Source organism: Nematolebias whitei, chromosome 2 (assembly GCF_014905685.2).
Source record: "Nematolebias whitei isolate Nwh7 chromosome 2, NemWhi1, whole genome shotgun sequence".
NCBI classification, from domain to species: Eukaryota; Metazoa; Chordata; class Actinopteri; order Cyprinodontiformes; family Rivulidae; genus Nematolebias; species Nematolebias whitei.
In genome coordinates this window covers 32,612,583-32,623,052 of record NC_056499.1, presented here as the reverse complement: position 1 = coordinate 32,623,052, position 10,470 = coordinate 32,612,583, and the positions used below count along the sequence as shown (strand labels likewise).

The 10,470-nt window shown below is 39.1% G+C and overlaps 1 protein-coding gene across 1 annotated transcript in view; it reads right to left on the bottom strand.

The window, feature by feature from the left end:
• Window positions 1-10,470, bottom strand: part of si:ch211-186j3.6 (neural-cadherin) — a 467,709-nt gene that overhangs the window by 57,974 nt on the left and 399,265 nt on the right. The window contains exon 29 of the mRNA XM_037694242.1: window positions 428-608. Coding sequence (XP_037550170.1) covers window positions 428-608 — 181 coding nt within the window. The remainder of the gene's footprint in view (window positions 1-427; window positions 609-10,470) is intronic.

Genomic DNA, 10,470 nt, shown 5'->3' with positions numbered 1-10,470 from the left:
TTTTATTTTTTTTCAGTATCTTTGTTGACTTCAAAGTTTTTACATGGCTATCATATTTTCCTGCAGGGTAACTTAAATATTCTAGTTGGAACAAAAATGTTTTTGTAATAAACAGCGTTTGAAAAATCATTAAACTTAATTATATTGAATAAAACATGAAAAAAAGTGGTTTTATTTTGCAGTTTTACCTCATTCTGATGAGGGCTTTGAACAGGTAATTTTAAAACACATTTCTAAACCTCAAAACAAAACAAAAAAAAACAAAAACAAAAATCCAACTACACAAAAAAGTTGCTTTAAAGGCGACAAGTTGTTTAAAGGTCAGCCTTTATGTCTTTGACTGAAAACAACACACGAGGTGTAAAGTCTTAAAGTGTGAGTGTGTTTGGTAGAGCAGCTACATCTGTGTGCACACGTCTGTGCGTACCTGCATTCATGCACTCTCCACAGGTCAACGCAGGTGAAGGGGGGGCTACATTGGTTCTTTCTGCAGGAGTCAGAGGAGCAACCTTTGGAGAGTCCCTGCACGCTGACCTGGGAAACCCCATCCCGTGGCTGGCTGTCCAGTGGCATGTAACGACCATTGAGGCGAACATCCCTCATGCAGCCTGTAGAACAAAAGTATGGAAAGGAGGGTGGAACAAAAATACATATTAATGCAGACATTCATTTCTACAAACACAAAATAAAACAGTGTTTTGCCTCCAAAATCCCATGTTCTGTACAGATTACAGGAATCCAGGACTTCATTTTGATTTTTTTTTTTTTTTCTTCTGAATAGAAAGGTTTTACCTCAGTGTCTCAGACACTGCAGAATCAAAAAACTGACATTCAAGAAAAGAGGACCTCTGATTGGTAGGAGAGATCATATCTCTCCAGTTTTAGCTTCTCTCCATTGGCTCCCTATCAAATTCAGAGTATAATTCAAAATCTTACTTCTAACCTACAAAGCCCTCAACAACATAGCTCCGTCTTATATTAAAAATCTTCTTGCTCCATATTTTCCCAACAGAGCACTTTGCTCTCAGACTGCAGGTTTACTTGCAGTTCCTAGAGTTTCCAAAATCAGAATGGGAGGAAGATCTTTCAGTTATCAGGCTCCTCTCTTGAGGAACCAACTTCCAGTTTCTGTCTGTGACTATGAGGCTGACACATTGTCCAGTTTTAAGACTCGGCTCAAGACATTCCTTTTTGATAAATCCTATAGTTAGTCGGCCTGGTTTCCTGACATTCCTTATCCTATGCTGCTCTAACCTTAGACTAGTGGGGAACAAATTGACTTCATTTCATCAAAAGAACAATTACAAATACATACAAATGAATAGTTTGTATTTGTAATTATTATTTCTTAACATGTGATTTCTGTGTTTTTGTCTTTCCTCCTAGAGAAAACACGATGGCCTCCATTATGGACCTGTCACTGTGTGTTGGTTTTTTTTGTTCCTGTTCCTCTCAAACCCAGCTGGTCAAAGCAGATGGCCACTTGTACCAAGTCTGGTTCTGCTGGAGGTTTTTTCCTCAAGAGGGAGGTTTTTCTTCCCACTGTTGCCTTCACGCTTGCTTAGGATGAGAGACTGCAATGAAGTGAAAACTCAAAGCAATCTGTTGGCTCCTTAGATAAATAATGTTGACTTCAAATGTATGTGAATGTTTCTGTGCAGTGCCCTGATATGACTTCTGTTGTAATTTGGTGCTATATAAACAAACTGAATTGAATTGATGATATAGATTGGTGTATGTATGTGATATAAAATAATGAGCTCCATAGTATACCATCAGTCACTTGATGAACTCAAAATGATCATTTGCTTAGCTCTATCCCCTCAATCCCAGTTCACCTACAGAAAACAGTATCCCCATGTTAGCACCACTGCATCTATTAACAAATCTGTTAATAACTAATCTTTTACCCAAGTGTGCTGAGTTGTGATTAAAACAAACATCCTTAGTATTGAAGCTACCAGTCACAGCATGAACGCAGCAGGAGCTGCTGTCATCCGGTAAAGGTGGAATAAGGGATGTCTCATTCACTGAAGCAGATAAAGCAGTCATTTGTTTAAAAAAATAAGCTAAGAAAACCAAGCATGAACTTAAAATGTACACAACTATTATTTTATTATTGTTGTATATTAACTGATTAAATTGTCAGCACACTTCAGAAACAGAAACAGCATAAATCGTCTTTGGCCTGAACAGGTTATGTGTCCTTAAGTTTTTTAGTTAAAATAGTAATAATGTTTCTGAGAGTTTAATTAAAACCTATTAATTGGTTGAGATATTTTGCTAAAGAAACAAACTAGCACACATGTGATAACATGTTTGCTTGCCTTTCATGGCAGAGAATGATACTAGTCATTTAATGGTACAATAAAACATCCTAGCATCTGAAATTTGCAGTTGTCATGATATGATGATGTCATGATGTTCAAGGTGATTTGCTGTAAACTCACATCATAAATGCCCTCCTCACAAACACTAATAACATATTTTAAGGAGTGACAGACACACATCTAGCTTGCTTTGTGCATGTATGTGTTCAAAGATGCTCACGCCTCGGTTTGACACACGACTCCGGTCATAATGACAGCGGCTGCCTCTTTTCATCGGCTCCTGTTGCAAAGTTCACTATAACTAGTGTTAAAGGCTTGACTTTTAAACATATGCGTCTCAGTCCAGCTAGCATTTCCTTTGGCTGAAGTGAAGTTAAAAAGCAGAATGATTTTGTTAATGGGTAAAATATGTCCTATTTCAAAATGTGGCACAAACAGCAACAAACATTAACATTGGTACTTTGGCTGCCACTGACGTTCAGACTCCGAATACTCAAGAGTTTTAATTCTCTGCTTTCTATTGTCATGCATGAGAGCCACAAGTACAATTAACAATGTGTTCACTTCTGTTAATTAACTGTTTAAATTATGCAACAATAATTATGTCTGCTACTCTTACTAGCGAGTGCTTTAACAACCACTAAAAAGCCAAAACAGGTTGCAGAAAGTCTTTTGCAGTTGCTGCTCCACATCTGTGGAATAGTTTATCTCTTTACATACAGATCGCTGAGACGGTCAAGACTTTTAAATATATGCTCAAAACCATCCATCCATCCATCCATCCATTATCTTTACCCGCTTATTCCATTTTGGGTCACGGGGGTCGCTGGTGCCCATGTCCAGCAATCACTGTGCGAGGGGCGGGGTACACCCTGGACAGGTCGCAAGTCCATCACAGGGACACATAGAGACAAACGAGACAAACAACCATTCACTCTCTCACTCACACCTAGGGACAATTTAGAGTTACCAATCAGCCTAACATGCATGTTTTTGGACTGTGGGAGGAAACCGGAGTATCCGGAGAAAACCCACGCATGCACGGAGAGAACATGCAAACTCCACCCAGAAAGGCCCCTGGACCGGGGTTTGAACCAAGGACCTGCTCACTGAGAGGCAGCAGCTCTACCAGTTGCGCCACCGTGCTGCCATGCTCAAAACCCATTTTTTTTTATTTTTTGGCATTTTATTCCAGCAGGATTTAAGATCCAGTTGAGCTGATGGTTTTATGGTGTGTTTCTGTATTGTATTTTAGCTTTACTTGTTCTTTTATTCAACAATGTCCAGTCAGGTCATCTGGACGGTTTCAAATTTTTTTCTTTTTTTCTTTTTTCTTTTGCTGAACTGTTTCGTCCTTGGGCAGCACGGTGGCACAACTGGTAGAGCTGCTGCCTCTCAGCAAGAAGGTTGCCGGTTCAAATCCCGCTCCGGGAGCCTTTGGAGTTTGCATGTACTCTCCATGCATGCATAGGTTTTCTCTGGATACTCCTGGTTTCCTCTCACAGACCAAAAACATGCATGTTAGACTGACTGGTAACTCAAAATTGTCCCTAGGTGTGAGTGAGAGAGTGAATGGTTGTTTGTCTCGTTTGTCTCTATGTGTCCCTGTGATGGACTGGAGACCTGTCCAGGGTGTATCTCGCCTCTCGCACAGTGATTGCTGGACATGGGCACCGGCGACCCCCGTGACCCAAAATGGAATAAGCGGGTAAAGAAAATGGATGGATAGATGGGAGTGTTCTGCGTGTGGGACTCAGTTTGTTTGGTGGCTCCTCAGATTGAAGAAGTCCTTTGGATGAAGGACAAAATGTCTCAAAAATAAAAATAAACTGTCCAGATGACCTGACTGAACATTGTTGGATTTTTACCTGGATTATTGAGCATGAACTTTGGTTGTTTTTTTATTATTTCTTACATTTATTTATTTGTATCATTGTCTAACTACATTTGTTTTACCGAACGGTAAAACACACCCACCTTGTGTTTTTTTAAGAGCTTTACAAATAAAAGTGTCACTGACATTAAATGTGCGCTTTGGAAATGCATTTGATTTGATCCATTCTAGGCGCTGAAACAAAAATGTTTTAAAGCTCTGGAGGCAGATGGACAAGAAAATAATCCTCTTTACCTACATGCTATTGCAGAAAAAGAAGCAGTAGGAGGATTTTTGTGTTGTTCTTTCTTTTGCAATCTGAAACTATTAATAAAAAAGGTAATGTTACTGCCCTGGACACCCAAGTATTTATGCTCTGTCAGAATCCTTGTGTTCTGTGGTGTACTTGTGATTTATTTCTTTAGTTCTCTGAGTCTGTTTCTCCTGTTTCCAGCTTCCTCAGTGTTTCTCTCCTCTTGTTTCCAGCTCCTGCTCCTCCCACTCTCACCTGCTCCTGATCATCCTTCCCAGGTTTGTCATTACCTCCGTTAGTTTGGTCTTTAAACAATGTCTCATTTTGTTAGTCCCTCGTCCGTAGACTCTGTACCCCCGTGTCTCCACCAGTTCACTATTTTTGTTAAGTTTGCTGCCACGTCAGCTTTTTGTTTGTGGCTATTTAAATATATATATAAAAATTTCACCCTCGAGTTGCTCATGTCTGTACCTGGGTTCAACACCTCAGAGCCTGACACTCTGATGTCAGTCTTTGTCAGAGGAACTATTTAAAAGTATTCTAACGTTTTAACACAAAAATAGTTTTAATGCAGCATCATCCATCCAAAACAATCAATTTTACACTTGAAAGGGCTGAAGCTGCAAAACCCAATAATAATAACAACAAACAAAAAATAGTTTGAAATAATGCACTTTTGTTATACTCAGCTGTGTCAAACTTTGTAATTAACCCATGCTACATTAACAATATAATTCCTTAACTGTGTAGGACATTGACTGTTAAATAGGTTTCCTCTGTAGTGAGAAGCTGTTTCCACATGTGTGTTCTCCACTTTAAATAAATAATATGTTCAAGTTTTTAACAGCTTAGTTGATAAGGGCTTTAAACAGCCTTTAAATTCTCGTTATGTGTAAATGTGTGTGTCTGAGGATATATGTTTGGTATTTATGCACTTGTTAGGTTGATGTATTTATGTTACATTTCATTCCCTCCCATCGTTTCTTAAAGACATTCACAAAAGTAAATGCAAATACAAACAATTACACACTCACTCCCACTTTCTCTGCCACAATTTATTACTTCTCCTCCTGTTGAAGGGAAATGCTTTTAAATTTATTTAATAAACTCATGCATTGTCTTTTACTGCCTGAGGCACAGCTGTCTACATTTCTTACCATCTAACTCCTGGGAGCTCTCAGTCTCTCTTCTCCCTTTGAGCCTACATCTCTTACTTCTGACCTCCTCCTCTCTAAATTATCAAAGAGCATTTCTTTTTCTTCCAGTCAAGCTGTATCTTTAGGCTCCTAAGAGCTTAAAAAAGGCAGATGGGCTTATTTTCTTGGCTGATTATTGTGTTTCATCTGTCATTCAAAAGGCTGTGACTAACTGGGAGATAGTTCAGGGTTAGGGTCTTCAAACGTTGAGCTACTTAGTCACATATTGTCATTGACCCACAAGACTATTCTTTTAGCCATGTTTTATTATCTCTTTGAATGGTTTGTCAGCCTGTCCAAGATGTTTTCAGTCAAGTGTTTAAGAAAAGTGAAAAGTTGTAAAGCCACCTGGGATGGATGTCAAGGCTGCTTCGTAGGTGTTTGATAGGTGATAATGAAGGACACTAGTCTTGCTGATGGACAGTAAAATGCTTTTGAGACTCAAGAAAAAGGATTTCAGTGTTATTCTTTAATCAATCAATGACTTAGATTATACAAAGCATTACAATAACCTAAGCTACATGAATGAAATCTAATGTCCAAGCCAAATAATGAACATCATTTACCTGCTTTATTTATCTTATTATATAATAAAGGCCCATTTATTATCATGACTAAACTTTAACATCACTGACGCATGAGTTTTTGTTCCATTGTGGACTCACCATATATAACAAAAGAGATTTTCTGTACATTTTCTCCACGGTGTTGCAAGGATGAGTAAGAACAAAAAAAAAAAAAAAGTTGATTGGCATTTTAAGTGCAACAGAGACAATTCATGTGGGAGAGAAATAAAGTAATTATGTTCAGTGCCTGCAAGGCCACACACACGCACACACACACATGCCATACATATGTTTTAAGTTGTACAAACCGGATTCCAAAAAAGTTGGGACACTAAACAAATTGTGAATAAGAACTGAATGCAATGATGTGGAGGTGCCAACATCTAATATTTTATTCAGAGTAGAACACAAATCACAGACCAAAATTTTAAACTGAGAGAATTTATCATTTTAAGGGAAAAATCTGTTGTTTCCAAATTTCATGGCGTCAACAAATCCCAAAAAAGTTGGGACAAGTCCATTTTTACCAATGTGTGGCATCCCCCCTTCTTCTTACAACACTCAACAGACGTCTGGGGACAGAGGAGACCAGTTTCTCAAGTTTAGAAATAGGAATGCTCTCCCATTCACGTCTAATACAGGCCTTTAACTGTTAAATCATCTTGGGCCTTCTTTGTTGCACCTTCCTCTTTTTGATGCGCCAAATGTTCTCTATAGGTGAAAGATCTGGACTGCAGGCTGGCCATTTCAGTACCCGGGTCCTTCTCCTACGTAGCCATGATGTTGTGATTGCTGCAGGATGTGGTCTGGCATTATCGTGTTGAAAAATGCAGGGTCTTCCCTGAAAGAGATGACGTCTATATGGGAGCATATGTTGTTCTAGAACCTGACCATAGTTCTCTGCATTAATGGTGCCTTTCCAGACATGCAAGCTGCCCATGCCACAAGCGCTCATGCAACCCCATATCAGTGATGCAGGCTTCTGAACGGAGCGTTGATAACAACTTGGGCTATCCTTGTCCTCTCTGGTCCGGATGACATGGCGTCCCAGTGTTCCATAATGAACTTCAAATCGTGACTCATCTGACCACAGAACAGTCTTCCATTTTGCCACACTCCATTTTAAATGACCCCTGGCCCAGTGCAAACGTCTGAGGTTGTGGAGCTTGCTTAGAAATGGCTTCCTCTTTGCACTGTAGAGTTTCAGCTGGCAACGGCAGATGGCACGGTGGGTTGTGTTCACTGACAATGCTTTCTGGAAGTATTCCTGAGTCCATTCTGTTATTTCCTTGACAGTGGCATTCCTGTTTGAGGTGCAGTGACATTTAAGGGCCCGGAGATCACGAGCATCCAGTAGAGTTTTACGGCCTTGACCCTTACGCACAGCGATTGTTCCAAATTCTCTGAATCTTTTGATGATGTTATGCACGGTTGATGATGACAACTTAAAAGTCTTTGCTATTTTACACTGGGTAACACCATTCTGGTATTGTTGCACTATCTTTCTGCACAACAATGGTGGAATTGGTGATCCTCTTACCATCTTGGCTTCTGAGAGACACTGACACTCTGAGAAGCTCTTTTAATACCCAATCATGTTGTCAATTGACCTAATTAGTGTTAATTTGTCTACCAGCAGGCAGCACGGTGGCACAACTGGTAGAGCTGCTGCCTCTGAGTGAGCAGGTCCTTGGTTCAAACCCCGGTCCAGGGGCCTTTCTGGGTGGAGTTTGCATGTTCTCTTCGTGCATGCGTGGGTTTTCTCCGGGTGCTCCGGTTTCCTCCCACAGACCAAAAACATGCATGTTAGGCTGACTGGTAACTCTAAATTGTCCCTAGGTGTGCATGAGAAAGTGAATGTTTTTTTGTCTCGTTTGTCTCTATGTGGCCATGTGATGGACTTGCGACCCATCCAGGGTGTACCCCGCTCCACGCACAGTGATTGCTGGACATGGGCACCGGCGACCCCCGTGACCCAAAATGGAATAAACGGAAAAGATAATGGATGGATGGTCTTCCAGCTGTTCATTATATGCTCAATTTCCTTTTTCCAGCCACTTATTGCTACTTGTCCCAACTTTTTTGGGATTTGTTGACACTGTGAAATTTTGAATCAACATATTTATCCTTTAAAATGTTACATTTACTTAGATTAAACTTTTGATCTGTCATCTATGTTATATTATGAATAAAATATTGACATTTGCCATCTCCACATCATTGCATTCAGTTTTTATTCACAATTTGTTTAGTGTCCCAACTTTTTTGGAATCCGGTTTGTAAAAATAAAATGTTTGCAGCAGGTAATGACTTACGTTGCTGAAGCAACACTGTCCAAGCAGTTTAAGTCTTGCTGCTCAAATTAAAATAATATGGCTTATGGTTCTTATGAATTTGTGTGCGTTTATAGTTAAATCTTAAAGCACTGATATTAAAGAAAATTATTCCATCTGTCCATCCATCTGTCAATGCTTCTTCCTTTATGGGTCACTGGTGCCCAATATATCCAGCCATTAATGTGCAAGAAGTGGGGGACACCCTGGACAGGTCTCAGTCCATCACAGGAACAACTAGAGACAAACAACCATTCTCTCTCTCACTCACACCTAAGGACAATTTAGAGTTACCAATCAGACTAACATGCATGTTTTTGGTCTGAGGGAGGAAACTGGAGTACCCAGAGGAAACCCACACATGCACGGAGAGGCCTGGCTGGGGTTTGATCCAATATCCTTCTTGCTGAAAGGCAGCAGCCCTATCAACTGTGTCACTGTGCCACCCCAGAAATTAATGAGTAAAAAAAAAAAAAAAAAAAAAAAAAAATATCCAGGAATATAATGACCTATATGAACTTCTACATAGATAGCCATTCAACAAGAAACAATAATTCAGTGTAAGGAAACTTCAAACCCTTTGTTAGAATTTATTGATCACAAAAATAAAGTTAGAACCATTCTGCAGACAACTCAGCATTTGTGATAAACTAAAATCTCTCATGAATGCAGAAGGTTTCCATTCATCTCACTCAGCTGTGAGGATAGACCACATATGCATGTGAATGATTACAGCGTTATATCAATATCAGATTAATTAAAGTGTCATATCAATCATTCATTAACAGATATAGATGTTACAATTCTGCCCTGACAAGAGTGTATATGAATAGATAAATATTCTATTTCTGGTGGAGCTTTTAAGAAAAGCAAAACACTTTTTAACTTGTCTCACATGCTCTGATTGGCACACCAATTTTTTACTTTGTGACACATCAAACACATCACATTTCATTTGAGACTTCACATTCAGTTTAAAACTTCACTTGGCACACGTGGGGGAAACGAGTGCTCAGATCAGTTGGAAAACTGAAGCAGCTTCCTTTTTGAGTGATAATTTTATTTATTTATTTACTTTTTTTTTTGTCTAATTGTTTGCTGTCTGCTAAGATCCTATGTTTTAAGACAGACTTTTGAGAAATATCTCAAGAAAAGCTAAGCAACCTCGGTCTATCTTTTTACACTGATCAGGATATACGTTACTTCTTTAACGCTAGGAAACAAAGATGCAGAGAGTGATGAATGAAGAATTGATCCATTTGAGCTAGTAATACACCTACATGTGTTTTATGGCTCAATACTAATTGGTTAAATTATTTTTTTCCTCATCTAAACTTTAACAAAATCCCAGCTGTTTCATAAAATAATTTACAGCAAGTGTAATATGCACACCAGGAACAAATTCTACGTTTATTTATACAGGTTAGTCTCATTGAGCCTCAAGGACTCATTTACAAGAGAGACCTGATTTAAACAAAGGACACAGATGAGGTACAGACAACAATAGACAATCATATAAAAGCATATAAAATGAAAATTAAATAGAATAAATGATCAAAACAAAAACAGCAACATTATAAAGTGATGTAAAAGACTAAAAACAGAAACGTCTGCGTTGTTTTTTTGCCATAACAGTTGCATCTTTATTTGTAACAGGTCGCATGCATTCTGTTTATGATGTGATGCAACTTGTATTGTAATCAATGTATTAATCCAGGGTGGCACAGTGGCTAAAGCTGTTGCCTCACAGCAAGGAGCTCACAGGATCACCGTCTGGCCTTCCTGTGGCATGTTCTTCTGCATTCATGGTATTTTATCTTGGTGCGTCAGTTTCCTCCCACAGACCAAAAAGATGAATGTTAGATAAAAGAGGAGTGAGTGAGTGAGTGAGTGAGTGAGTGAGTGAGTGAGTGAGTGAG